This window comes from Callithrix jacchus, chromosome 6 (assembly GCF_049354715.1).
Source record: "Callithrix jacchus isolate 240 chromosome 6, calJac240_pri, whole genome shotgun sequence".
In the NCBI taxonomy this organism is placed as follows: domain Eukaryota; kingdom Metazoa; phylum Chordata; class Mammalia; order Primates; family Cebidae; genus Callithrix; species Callithrix jacchus.
The window spans coordinates 124,313,911-124,329,006 of NC_133507.1; the positions used below are offsets into that span (position 1 = coordinate 124,313,911).

Sequence of the window (15,096 nt, forward strand, 5' to 3'; positions counted from 1 at the left end):
TATTGATTTTTTACTATGGCCAACCAAAAAAAATTTTTTTAACCTTAGTACTATTTTTGATAATCAGAGGCCAATAGTTACTTCACTAAGTTTTCTTGAAAATATCTTGGCAGGCTGGGCGTGATGGCTTACGCCTGTAATCCTAGCACTTTGGGAGGCCAAGGCAGGTGGATCATGAGATCAAGAGATGGAGACCATCCAGGCCAACTCTGTGAAACCTCACTCTACTAAAAGTACAAAACTTAGCTGAGTGTGGTGGCACACACCTGTAGTCCCAGCTACTCCCTGAGGCAGGAGAATCACTTGAACCCAGGACATGGAGGTTGCAGTGAGCTGAGGTCGTGCCACTGCACTCCAGCCTGGCAACAAAGTGAGACTCTGTCTCAAAAAAAAATGAAAGAAAAAAGAAAATATCTTAGTTGCCTTTCAGAAATCTTGACTATAGTTCTGTTGATTTTGCTTCATCATATTTAAATTGATATTGCTCAGAATGTCTTTTTACCATGTAATAAGTAGGTGCTAAAGAGTAATAAATTCCTGAAATTTTTCTTCCCAGATATTTTAAACTGTATAACCTAATAATCAAACATATTAAAATATCTAATGTAACAGTTGGGTAGTATACAACTAATACTGATGTGTTATTCAATAATAATGTGAATAAAGAAGAGTTAATGTGTGGCAATTTAGAACATGTCATTTTGATAAGAAGAAAATTTTATAGTTCTGTTTATGATCTACCCTGACAAATTCTCACAATTAATTATTTCTTTTTTAAATATGTTCTCATTTCATACAATTAATTTTTTCAAAGCAAGCTGCCCACAGGCAAAAGAATAACCTGATTTTAATTTCCCTTTTTCTCCCTGTAAACTTAGGGATGACTTTTGAATTTTGAATTTTAATAAGGACAAAACTGTTTTACAAATTCACTTAGTTATAGATTGATATGAAAGTAGATGGTACTTTTTTTCCTACTTTTTCTTTTTTTTTTTTTTTTTTAATTTTTTATTTGATTATAGGTTTTGGGGTACATGAGCAGAGCATGCGAGACAGTTGCGTAGATACACACATGGCAGTGTGCTTTGCTTTTCTTCTCCCCTTCACCCACATTTGGCATTTCTCCCCAGGCTATCCCTCCCCACCTCCCCCTCCCACTGGCCCACCCCTTTTCCCCCCAATAGACCCCAGTGTTTAGTACTCCCCTTTCTGTGTCCATGTGTTCTCATTTTTCATCACCCACCTATGAGTGAGAATATGCGGTGTTTCATTTTCTGTTCTTGTGTCAGTTTGCTGAGGATGATGTTCTCCAGATTCATCCATGTCCCTACAAACGACACGAACTCATCATTTCTGATTGCTGGATAATATTCCATGGTGTATATGTGCCACATTTTTCCAATCCAGTCTATTATCAATGGGCATTTGCGTTGATTCCAGGTCTTTGCTATTGTAAACAGTGCTGCAATGAACATTCGTGTACATGTGTCCTTATAATAGAACGATTTATAGTCTTTTGGATATATACCCAGTAATGGGATTGCTGGGTCAAATGGAATTTCTATTTCTAAGGCCTTGAGGAATCGCCACACCGTCTTCCACAATGGTTGAACTAATTTACACTCCCACCAACAGTGTAAAAGTGTTCCTTTTTCTCCACATCCTCTCCAGCATCTGTTGTCTCCAGATTTTTTAATGATCGCCATTCTAACTGGCATGAGATGGTATCTCAATGTGGTTTTGATTTGCATCTCTCTGATGACCAGTGACGATGAGCATTTTTTCATATGATTGTTGGCCTCATATATGTCTTCTTTCGTAAAGTATCTGTTCATATCCTTTGCCCACTTTTGAATGGGCTTGTTTGTTTTTTTCCTGTAAATCTGCTTGAGTTCTTTGTAAATTCTGGATATCAGCCCTTTGTCAGATGGGTAGACTGCGAAAATTTTTTCCCATTCTGTTGGTTGCCGATCCACTCTAGTGACTGTTTCTTTTGCCGTGCAGAAGCTGTGGAGTTTCATTAGGTCCCATTTGTCTATTTTGGCTTTTGTTGCCAATGCTTTTGGTGTTTTGTTCATGAAGTCCTTGCCTACTCCTATGTCCTGGATAGTTTTGCCTAGATTTCCTTCTAGGGTTTTTATGGTGCCAGGTCTTATGTTTAAGTCTTTAATCCATCTGGAGTTAATTTTAGTGTAAGGTGTCAGGAAGGGGTCCAGTTTCTGCTTTCTGCACATGGCTAGCCAGTTTTCCCAACACCATTTGTTAAACATGGAATCCTTGCCCCATTGCTTGTTTTTGTCAGGTTTATCAAAGATTGTATAGTTGTATGTATGTTGTGTTGCCTCCGGTGCCTCTGTTTTGTTCCATTGGTCTATATCTCTGTTTTGGTACCAGTACCATGCTGTTTTGATTACTGTAGCCTTGTAATATAGTTTGAAATCCGGTAGTGTGATGCCCCCCGCTGTGTTCTTTTTGCTTAGAATTGACTTGGCTATGCGGGCTCTCTTTTGGTTCCATATGAAGTTCATGGTGGTTTTTTCCAGTTCTGTGAAGAAAGTCAATGGTAGCTTGATGGGGATAGCATTGATTCTGTAAATTACTTTGGGCAGTATAGCCATTTTCACGATATTAATTCTTCCTAACCATGAACATGGAATGTTTCTCCATCTGTTTGTGTCCTCTCTGATTTCGTTGAGCAGTGGTTTGTAGTTCTCCTTGAAGAGGTCCCTTACGTTCCTTGTGAGTTGTATTCCAAGGTATTTTATTCTTTTTGTAGCAATTGCGAATGGCAGTTCGCTCTTGATTTGGCTTTCTTTAAGTCTGTTATTGGTGTAGACGAATGCTTGTGATTTTTGCACATTGATTTTATATCCTGAGACTTTGCTGAAGTTGCTTATCAGTTTCAGGTGTTTTTGGGCTGAGGCAATGGGGTCTTCTAGGTATACTATCATGTCGTCTGCAAATAGAGACAATTTGGCTTCCACCTTTCCTATTTGAATACACTTTATTTCTTTTTCTTGCCTGATTGCTCTGGCTAGAACTTCCAGTACTATATTGAATAGGAGTGGTGAGAGAGGGCATCCTTGTCTAGTGCCAGATTTCAAAGGGAATGCTTCCAGTTTTTGCCCATTCAGTATGATATTGGCTGTTGGTTTGCCATAAATAGCTTTTATTACTTTGAGATACGTTCCATCGATACCGAGTTTATTGAGGGTTTTTAGCATAAAGGGCTGTTGAATTTTGTCAAATGCCTTCTCTGCGTCAATTGAAATAATCATGTGGTTTTTGTTTTTGGTTCTGTTTATGTGGTGAATTACGTTGATAGACTTGCGTATGTTGAACCAGCCTTGCATCCCCGGGATGAATCCTACTTGATCATGATGAATAAGTTTTTTGATTTGCTGTTGCAATCGGCTTGCCAATATTTTATTGAAGATTTTTGCATCTATGTTCATCATGGATATTGGCCTGAAGTTTTCTTTTCTCGTTGGGTCTCTGCCGGGTTTTGGTATCAGGATGATGTTGGTCTCATAAAATGATTTGGGAAGGATTCCCTCTTTTTGGATTGTTTGAAATAGTTTTAGAAGGAATGGTACCAGCTCCTCCTTGTGTGTCTGGTAGAATTCGGCTGTGAACCCGTCTGGACCTGGGCTTTTTTTGTGAGGTAGGCTCTTAATTGCTGCCTCGACTTCAGACCTTGTTATTGGTCTATTCATAGTTTCAGCTTCCTCCTGGTTTAGGCTTGGGAGGACACAGGAGTCCAGGAATTTATCCATTTCTTCCAGGTTTACTAGTTTATGTGCATAGAGTTGTTTGTAATATTCTCTGATGATGGTTTGAATTTCTGTGGAATCTGTGGTGATTTCCCCTTTATCATTTTTTATTGCATCTATTTGGTTGTTCTCTCTCTTTTTTTTAATCAATCTGGCTAGTGGTCTATTTTGTTGATCTTTTCAAAAAACCAGCTCTTGGATTTATTGATTTTTTGAAGGGTTTTTCGTGTCTCAATCTCCTTCAGCTCAGCTCTGATCTTAGTAATTTCTTGTCTTCTGCTGGGTTTTGAGTTTTTTTGATCTTGCTCCTCTAGCTCTTTCAATTTTGACGATAGGGTGTCAATTTTGGATCTCTCCATTCTCCTCATATGGGCACTTATTGCTATATACTTTCCTCTAGAGACTGCTTTAAATGTGTCCCAGAGGTTCTGGCACATTGTGTCTTCGTAGAACTTCTTTATTTCTGCCTTCATTTCGTTGTTTACCCAGTCAACATTCAAGAGCCAGTTGTTCAGTTTCCATGAAGCTGTGCGGTTCTGGGTTGGTTTCTGAATTCTGAGTTCTAACTTGATTGCACTATGGTCTGAGAGGCTGTTTGTTATGATTTCAGTTGTTTTGCATTTGTTGAGCAGTGCTTTACTTCCAATTATGTGGTTAATTTTAGAGTAGGTGTGATGTGGTGCTGAGAAGAATGTGTATTCTGTGGATTTGGGGTGGAGAGTTCTGTAAATGTCTATCAGGTTTGCTTGCTCCAGGTCCGAGTTCAAGCCCTGGATATCCTTGTTGATTTTCTGTCTGGTTGATCTGTCTAGTATTGACAGTGGAGTGTTAAAGTCTCCCACTATTATTGTGTGGGAGTCTAAGTCCTTTTGTAAGTCATTAAGAACTTGCCTTATGTATCTGGGTGCTCCTGCGTTGGGTCCATATATGTTTAGGATCGTTAGCTCTTCTTGTTGTATTGATCCTTTTACCATTATGTAATGGCCTTCTTTGTCTCTTTTGATCTTTGTTGCTTTAAAGTCTATTTTATCAGAGATGAGAATTGCAACTCCTGCTTTTTTTTGCTTTCCATTAGCTTGGTAAATCTTCCTCCATCCCTTTATTTTGAGCCTTTGTGTATCCTTGCATGTGAGATGTGTTTCCTGGATACAGCACACTGATGGGTTTTGGATTTTTATCCAATTTGCCAGTCTGTGTCTTTGATTGGTGCATTTAGTCCATTTACATTTAGGGTTAATATTGTTATGTGTGAATTTGATACTGCCATTTTGATGCTAAGTGGCTGTTTTGCCTGTTAGTTGTTGTAGATTCTTCATTATGTTGAAGCTCTTTAGCATTCAGTGTGATTTTGGAATGGCTGGTACTGATTGATCCTTTCTATGTGTAGTGCCTCTTTTAGGAGCTCTTGTAAAGCAGGCCTGGTGGTGACAAAATCTCTGAGTACTTGCTTGTTCACAAAGTATTTTATTCTTCCTTCACTTCTGAAGCTCAGTTTGGCTGGATATGAAATTCTGGGTTGAAAGTTCTTTTCTTTAAGAATGTTGAATATTGGCCCCCACTCTCTTCTGGCTTTTAGTGCTTCTGCCGAGAGATCTGCTGTGAGTCTGATGGGCTTCCCTTTGTGGGTGACCCGACCTTTCTCTCTGGCTGCCCTTAGTATTCTCTCCTTTATTTCAACCCTGTTGAATCTGACGATTATGTGCCTTGGGGTTGCTCTTCTTGCGGAATATCTTTGTGGTGTTCTCTGTATTTCCTGCAATTGAGTGTTGGCTTGTCTTGCTAGGTGGGGGAAATTTTCCTGGATGATGTCCTGAAGAGTATTTTCCAGCTGGGATTCATTCTCTTCGTCCCCTTCTGGTACACCTATCAAACGTAGGTTAGGTCTTTTCACATAGTCCCACATTTCTTGGAGACTTTGTTCATTCCTTTTTGCGCTTTTTTCTCTGATCTTGGTTTCTCGTTTTATTTCATTGAGTTGGTCTTCGACTTCAGATATTCTTTCTTCTGCTTGGTCAATTCGGCTATTGAAACTTGCGTTTGCTTCGCGAAGTTCTCGTATTGTGTTTTTCAGCTCCTTTAATTCATTCATATTCCTCTCTAAGGTATCCATTCTTGTTATCATTTCCTCGAATGTTTTTTCAAATTTTTTTTCAAGGTTCTTAGTTTCTTTGCATTGATTTAATACATGATCTTTTAGCTCACCAAAGTTTCTCATTATCCATCTTCTGAAGTCTAATTCTGTCATTTCGTCACAGTCATTCTCCGTCCAGCTTTGCTCCCTTGCTGGTGAGGAGTTTTGGTCCTTTCTAGGAGGCGAGGTGTTCTGGTTTCGGGTGTTTTCCTCCTTTTTGCGCTGGTTTCTTCCCATCTTTGTGGATTTGTCCGCTGGTCGTCTGCGTAGTTGCTGACTTTTCGTTTGGGTCTCTGAGTGGACACCCAGAATGTTGATGATGAAGTATTTCTGTTGCTTGGTTTTCCGTCTACCAGTCTAGCCCCTTCGCTGTACGACTGCTGAGGTCCGCTCCAGACCCTGCTTGTCTGGGGTTCACCTCTAGTAGCTGTGGCACAGCGAGGGATGCTACCAGTTTCTTTTTCTGCTCTCTTTGTCCCAGGATGATGCCTGCCTAATGTCAGTCTTTTGGATATAGAGGGGTCAGGGAGCTGCTTGAGGAGACAGTTTGTACTTTATAGGGGTTTAATTGCTGAGCTGTGCACTCTGTTGTTCATTCAGGGCTGTTAGTCTGCTATGTTTGATTCTGCTGCAACAGAGCTCATTAAAAAACCCTTTTTTTTTTTTTCTCAAATGCTCTGTGTTGAGGGGTTTGGTCTTTATTTTTGGATGTCCGATCAGGTGTCCTGCCCAGCTCGAAGGCAGACTAGCCACTGTTTGGCTGCCGAGGCTCCGCCCTGCTGTTATGTGATTCGCGCTGTTCCTGCCGGCTCTGCTGTGGTCTCCGCCACGCCCTGCGGCGGAGTCTCTTCGTTGTAGTGTGTTGCGTCAGCAACGGCAGTCTGCGTCAGCATTGGGCGTGTATCTCAGTAGGGACGGGTTGCCTCGGCAACGGCTGGCTGCGTCAGCAGTGGGCGTGTATCTCAGTTGGGGCGGGTTGCCTCGGCAACGGCTGGCTGCGTCAGCAGTGGGTGTGTATCTCAGTTGGGGCGGGTTGCCTCGGTAGTGGTGGACGCCCCTCCCCCACAGAGCGTCTCGGACAGTCTGCTCGGGATAGTTTGAAATCGCGGTTTTGTTTGTCCCACTGGGTATCCCAATCTCTGCAATCCCCTGGGCTGGCCTATTGTCCAAGTCTCGTTCAGTCTCAAGTCCAGCCCTCTCAAGTCTCAGGTTGCCGGTTCAACAGGGCACCCGGACAAGCGCGCCCTGCGGGGATTGCTGGGTAGGGCCGGCCGCCGCCGCCCTGGCTGCCGGCTTCGCCAGGCAGACCTACTGCCTGGCGTCCCGTGTCTTTTTTATACTTGGGAGTTTCCCCATTCTGTGGGCAACAAAGATCAGTCTGGAAATCCGCTCTGACTCACCGTTTGCAGATTCAACGAGAAGAGCTCCAATCCTGGGTTGTTCTCACAGCGCCATCTTGAGTCCTCCCCCCCTACTTTTTCTTTACAGATCTTCCCTAGGACTTTTTGCAATGTTTAATATTTGATTTAATTTGATTTACCAGTGGAACTTGGCTGTGTATATATGTATTTTGTCACTACCATTAATCATACTTTTTTTTCTGATAGTAACCAAAAGAAGGTTTTGTGATTTTTTAAAACAGTGTTCTACAGGAAATACATAACTTATTATATTGATAAAGATGCAAGTTGTTTTAAATTTTAGTAGTATATTTTTGCATACATACAAATAACTTTGACCTGAAAACTTTTTTATTCCCCTGAATATTAATGATTAGTATATAAAAAGAAATTGGCCCCAGCTTAATGAACCAATTACTATTTTGGTTTTTGAAATTCAGTGTTTATGACCTATAAAATCTTTCATTTCAGATGTCACCATTCAGACTAATTATGCTTATATCAATGATAGAGCTTGAAGAATCACTATGTATCTTTTGCTAATAATCTGGTTTAGGCCTTTTTACTATCTACCATCTCTTTTTTTCTTTTGCCTTTAAATTTCTAGGCATTAATTTCCATAATTCTTGACTAGTTCTCCATTTTTTTTTCTGTTACCTTGGCCACAAAAGGATGTTTAGTTATCACAGTGCTTTATACTAGAAAAAAAAAAGGGAAACAGTCTTAGTGTCTAAAAGGTAAATAAATAGTTAAATTGTAGTACATCTATACAATATTATATGCATGTTAAAAATAGACTACTCAATAACTTGATGTCCATAGAAAATGCAAAATATAAGTTATGAATTATATAACTTTTTATTATATAGCATTTTTATGTAAAAAAGTTTGTATATTAATTTATACATTAGGATAGATAGATATTCACCAAAAAATTAGTGTTAATTATCTCTGGGATGTGAAATTGTAGGTTGACTTTAAGTGTCTTCTGTTTTAATTATCTTCTGATTTTTCTACAATGAACGTGTATTATTATTGCATAATACGAAACTATTCCAGAATTGTTTGTGATATTTCATTGTTCAGAAAAGAAGTATTAACAAATAAAACTTTTTTCATTTGCTAGTATGGTATAATGATGATATAAGTACAGAGTTTGATAATGAGGCATATGAAAAAGGATGGACTTTTAAAAAACTGTTTTCAGAAATAAAATACAAACTTATGCCCCCTATGTATTCTGTTATTGTGGTTATAAAACTTTAGGATTTTTTCCCTACAGATATGAAAATTTTGAGGATCCTATGGGAACTATTGATAAGTTTCATTATGGTACTCACTATTCAAATTCTGCGGGGGTCATGCACTATCTCATTCGTGTAGAACCATTCACCACCCTCCACATCCAACTTCAGAGTGGAAGGTATGTTTCAAGTAAATAAGCTATTTTTTTATGACTTTATGTTACTGTTGGAAACTGTTTGCCTTCACATCATGTACTATGTAAGATTTCTTTTTTTATTCTCCTGTATTCAATTTCAGTTCAGCTAAAAATAGATAAACTAGTTTGAGAATAAGTCACTCAAATTGACTCACACAGGTGACTTAAGGAAAATTCCTTTTTTAGTGTTATCCAGTGTACCTTTGTGATTCTTACTGTTTTGAGGAATCTAGCAGAGATTTATAACTAGATCTGATTTAGAGCTAAATCTAAGCCATCATCGGAGAGTCAAAGTGAGCCAATGCCTATGCCTATGTAGTCTTAAAAGTGTGTATGAAGAGGAGTAGAAGGAGTAGCAATAAGAGACTCTTACATTATTGCAGCAGCTCAAACAAGTCTGTGATAATGTTGCATTTACACTGTGGGTATTATAACTTACCTATGTTATACATTTGCCTAATAATCCTAAGGAAACCAGCTTTTCCATGAATTTTCTGTTCCTCAATAAATCTTCCACAAAGCTCCCTATTTATACATGTTTTGTCTCCTTCTGTAGCAACCATTTTGCCTTTCCTACCCAATCCTGAGCTATGTGAATATTGCCTATTCTGTTCTCACAGTTAGCCTGGGTTCCTTATTTCTGTCTATGTACAATAAGCCTTGGCTTTCAAGAAGAGACTCCGGCCCTACGGTCACTAAACATCCCCAGATGTGACATGTACCATAATAACAGATACTTTTCTCCCCGTAAGATGCAATAAAGTAGGCCAGGTGCGGCAGCTCATGCCTCTAATCCCAGCACTTTGAGAGGCCAAGGTGAGTGGATCACCTGAGATCAGGAGCTCGAGATCAACCAGGCCAACGTGGTGAAACCCTGTCTCTACTAAAAATACAAAAAAATTAGGTGGGCATGGTGGTACACACCTGTAGTCCCAGCTACCCAGGAGACTGAGGCATGAGAATTGCTTGAACCTGGGAGGCGGAGGTTGCAGTGAGCCGAGATTGTGCCACTGCACTCCAGCCTGGGTGAAGGAGTGAGACTGTCTCAAAAAAAAAAAAAAATGCAACAAAGTATAGCTAGGTCTTTTCACCTTATAATAATTTCATGGCTAAATGATTTTTTACAGAGCTTCAAAAATTGATTTTATAATACTTCAAAGGTCATCATCAAGAAAGTAAAAACTGGCTAGACGTGGTGGTTTACACCTTTAATTCCCAACACTTTGGGAAGCCAGGTCAGGTGGATCACTTGAGCCCATGAGTTTGAGATCAGCCTGGGCAACATGGCAAAACCCCATCTCTACAAAAAACAGAAAAATTAGTCGGGTGTGATGGTGCTCATCATAGTCCCAGCTACTCAGGAAGCTGAGGTGGGAAGATAGATTGAACCCAGGAGGTTGAGGCGATAGGGAGCCATGATTGCACCACTGTACTCCAGCCTGGGTGACACAGCAAAGCTCTGTCTGAAAACAAATAAAAAAAGAAATGAAAACTATATCTGATAAGAGACTTAGATTTGTACCTAGAATATATAAAGAACCATTACACTCAAGGTGAGGTGGCACACACCTGTAACTTCCACTACTCAGGAAGCTGAGGCACAAGGATTGCTTGAGCCCAGGAGTTCAAGTCCAGCCTGGGCAACATAGTGAGATGCCCATCTCCATTTAATAAAAAAAAAGAGAGAGGGAAGAACTCTTACAGCTAAATAATAAAAAGACAACCCAATTAAAAAATAGACAAAGGATCTGAATAAACATTTCTTCAGAGGACATATGCAGATGTTCAATAAACACATGAAAAGATGCTCACAAAAACCACAGTGAGATGCCATCTCACACCCACTGTGATAGCTATAATAAAAAAGACAAATAATAATTAGTGTTGATAAGCATGCGGAGAAATTGGAACCCTTATAAATACTGCTGATGAGAATGTAAAATGGTGCAGCTTTTGCGGAAAATAGTCTGGCAGTTCCTGAAAGGTTAAATATAGAGGGCCGGGTGTGGTGGCTTATGCCTGTAATCCCAGCACATTGGGAGGCTGAGGCAGGTGGATCACTTGAGGTCAGGGGTTCGAGACCAGTCTGGCAAACATGGTCTCTACTAAAGATTCAAAAATTAGCCAGGCATGGTGGCAGGTGCTGGTAATCCTAGCTACTCTGGAAGCTGAGGCAGGAGAATTGCCTGAACCCAGGAGGCAGAGGTTTCAATGAGCCAAGATCATATCACTGCATTCCAGCCTGGGCAACAGAGCAAGACTATGTCTCAAAAAAAAAAGGTCAAATATAGAATTGCCGTATAATCTAGCAAATCCACTTCTAGATATATACGTAAGATAATTGAATACATATATTCATACGAAAACTTGTACACAAATGTTCACACCAGCTTTTTTTCTTTGAGACAGAGTCTCACTCTGTCACCCATGCTGGAGTGCAGTGGCTCAGTCTCAGCTCAGTTGCAGCTCACTGCAACCTCCGTCTCCCAGGCTCAAACAATTCTCTTGCCACAGTCTCCAGAGTAGCTGGGACTATGGGTGTGTGCCACCACACCCACGTAATTTTTTTGTATTTTTGGTAGAGAAAGGGTTTTGCCATATTGCCCAGGCTGGTCTCGAACTCTTGATCTCAAGTGATCCGCCTGCCTCAGCCTCCCAAAGTATTGGGATTATAGGCGTCTGTCACCACACCCGGCCATACCAGCATAATTTATAACCAAAAAGTAGAAACAAACCAGTGTCCATTTACTGATAAATGAATAAATAAATGTGATATATCCACCCAATGGAATATTATTTGCCCATGAATGAATTCAAGGAATGAAATATTGATACATGCTATAATATGGATGAGCCTTGAAAATATTATGCCAAATGAAATAAGCCAGAAACAGAAGGCCACATATTGCATGATTTACATGAAATGTCCAAAATAGACTGTCAAAACAGGTAAAATGAAATAAAAATAGGCCTAGAGATAGAAGGTACATTAGCGGTCTCCAGGGGTGGGAGTAGGGTGAATGGGCAGTGGCTGCTAATAGGTACAGCATTTCTTCTTGGAGTTGTGAGAATGTTGTAAAATTCATTGTGATGATAGTTGCACAACTATGAATATACTGAATTAAACCCTTCAATTGTCCACTTAAAATGAATAATTTAGATACATTAATTTTATCTCAATTAAAACTATACCTCTTCTTGAATATGCTACAATGTTTTAGGTGCTCTAATGTCTATAATTAAATTCAAAATTCTGCTAAGATCAGCTCTGCTTCAAACCAAGATTAAATAGGTATAAAACACAAGAGTCGAGTTAGTCATTAATGTCACTTTTTTTCCTTGTAGCATGGGGGCTTTACCTTATACTAGAGTTTTTAGTTTCTGACAAGGTCATTATATACTTAATAAATCCAGGAAAACAATATCAAATGAAATAATAGAAGGGATTTATACTGTTTGTGATTAGAGAAAGCATAATACAATTGCAGCATGTCCACTTGAGCTTCATTCAGCTACTGTAGATGCCGTGCCCATTATTAAATTTAAATAAAGAAAATTAAGCCAGGAGCTATGGCATGGGCTTCTTAGTCTCAGCTACTTGGGAGGCCGAGGTGAGAGAATCACTCGAGGCCAGCAGTTTGACACTGCAGCACGTTATGATGGTGCCTGTGAATAGTCACTGCACTCCAGCCTGGGCAATATAGTGAGACCTTCATCTCTAAGTAAATAAATAAAATTAATTAAAAATTAAATAAAATTCAAATAAGACAATAGATTATGCAAGTAAAACATAAAAGCTTTAGTCACAGAGCTATTTCCCTAACTCATCCTCTGGTTTTAAGCAGATGAGTTTGTAAAGATATTTATATATCAGTGATTAAATCAGCAGCATTCCTATAGATGTATTAACCAAGTATATTTACATTATAATGTTTATAATCATATTTATACTCTGTGATTTTCAGATATTGAAACTATTCACTTTCTATAATAAATTTTAATTTACAAAAATGCTACTTTTAAAAGACTTTAAGATTATATTTAATTTGTTTGAAATTTTTATCTAGTGTGGTTTGGTTTTCAGCTACTTCAGCTAAGGTGCTACTGGTGATTAAAATTAGAGTTTTTAGTTTCTGACAACAAAATATAAAGATATTATCATAATAAGGAGAGTAAATTGTATGTGTAGGCATTAAAGAGGAAAATTCAGAAAACAGTACCGCTAATCATTAGGAACCCTGAAGTGAGTTTAAAAGGCTTTGTTTCATGCCTTCTTGTTGATTTCATTCAATATTTACATTCTCTTTTAATTTCTACATGCAGGTTTGACTGTGCAGATCGACAATTCCATTCTATTCCTGCTACCTGGCAAGCTCTCATGGATAATACATATGATGTGAAAGAACTTATTCCTGAATTCTTCTATTTTCCAGAGTTTTTGGAAAATCAAAATCGTAAGAAATAGGGATTCAAACTTTGACTCAGCAGTATCAATGGAAGAGCCTCAAAAATTAGGAGGCTTTTTAGGACATTTTTATAATATCCTGTAGATTATTTAAGATTCATTCTGTCTATGGATTACTTAGTGACAGGGCTGAACTAATAGTACAAATCTTACCTTCCAGGAAAGTGCTATAGGGAACTAAGTTAATTGAGTCAGATTTGAAGCAGTAAGAGAATTTATCAGACTGCAGTGTTTACTAGGGAAGCAAAAATGGCCATATGCTGTTTCAGCTGTATATACCACTTAGGTTAAAAGTGTTTGAGTTAGATAAAGTGAGGATTCAGACTAAGCATCAGTTGACTACAGATCTATGAACCAACTCCACGGGCAAACTCATGTTTTTATATATACAATTTCATTGGAACATAGCCAGCAGTTTTTTTTTTTTGAGATCGGGTCTTGTTCTTTTGCTTAGGCTGGAATCCAGTTCCGTGATCACAACTTTGAGCCTTGACCTCCCGGGCTCAAAGAATCCTCTCAGCTCAGCCTCCTGCGTAGCTGAGACTACAGGTGTGCGCCACCATGCCTGCAGTTTTTCTATAGAGATGGGGTGTCTCACTTTGTTGTGCAGACTGGTCTCCAACTTCTGGGCTCAAGTGATCCTTCCACCTCGGCCTCCCAAAGTGCTCGGATTACAGGTGTGAGCCATCATACCCCACCAGCCAATTCATTTTTGTATCATAGAAGGTTGCTGTCAAAGTAAGCATAATGGCAGATTTGAGTAGTTGTAACACATATGATATCACTCACAAAGCCAAAAATATGTATTCTTTGACTTTTTATAGGAAATGTTTGGTAACTCCTGATTTAGAGCATATAAGAGTAGGCAAATTAAAAATTATGACAGGGTATAAGTTACTATAATAATTGAAAATTTATGTTTTTAAAGTAGAGAAGTGTGGAGTTAAATATTAATACATTTTTAAAATGTCCAAATCCTTTTTCTGTGAGGTAGTTTTTACATTTACTTTTAAGTTAAAATAAGGAAATTGGCAATATTTTTATTATCGGTGTTCTTTAGGGAGGTTCCACAGGTTAAAGGGTTATTACCAACTTTTTTTCCTGGCCCTAACATGAAATGTTAATGTTGGCCCCTTCATTTATTCAGTACAATTATTTGTCATACTGAGGAGAACATATCCAGGGCTTAATGTACTTTGACCATGCGCTCTGGAACAGGCTGTTGGAGGCAGGGCATCACAGTAAGGCAGCCAGAATTGCTGACTTTCAGAAAAATCAAGTAAATTTGTTGACTGAGTCTTATCCTAAACTCTCAGTCAGCCATTGGACTGGAGTCTCCTAACGCAGGTATCTAGAATAGGAGAGATGAGCAGACTACATTTGGATGGAGAACTTAAGGTACTCTTAACAATTTATATCAGAGCTAGTTGCTGTCTTTAGCACCATTGTCCTGATGGCCTTCACTTCTAACTATACATTGCCTCTTTGAAATGAGCTGTTTGGGAGAAAGCAAATAATCAGTTAGAATGCTTTTAAGAATAATAAAGAAAAAAAAACAGAATGCCTTTAGGAAAAATTTTAATAAAACCAACTCAAAATTGTGCAAACAAGGAGATTTTAGTGTTTCCCATAATAAAAATCCTGAGGTATGCTAGTTTCAGAGAACTTAGCATCATCAGCGCCATTTTTTTCTGTATCTTCACTCTGCCATTCTGAATATTTTGGCTTTGGCTAGTTCCTCTCATGATCACAAATGCCCAACACAGTTTTAGGTATCATAAGCCTAAAAGTATCTAGAAATAAGTGAGTATCTTATTTCTACAACAGTATCTTAGATATAAGTGAGACTGCTAATCCATGTGTCCTTTCCTAAGAGTGAGAAACTC

General features: G+C 38.9%; 1 protein-coding gene across 17 annotated transcripts in view; it reads left to right on the top strand.

Moving 5' to 3' along the window:
* NBEAL1 (neurobeachin like 1) overlaps window positions 1-15,096 on the top strand; it is a 209,242-nt gene that overhangs the window by 144,671 nt on the left and 49,475 nt on the right. For all 17 annotated transcript variants that reach the window (XR_013519063.1, XR_013519064.1, XR_013519065.1 and 14 more), the window contains 2 exons: window positions 8,587-8,727; window positions 13,069-13,199. Coding sequence is in view for 14 of the 17 variants with exons in the window: in XM_035305358.3 (XP_035161249.3) it covers window positions 8,587-8,727; window positions 13,069-13,199 (272 nt within the window). In the remaining 3 variants the exon portion in view is untranslated. The remainder of the gene's footprint in view (window positions 1-8,586; window positions 8,728-13,068; window positions 13,200-15,096) is intronic.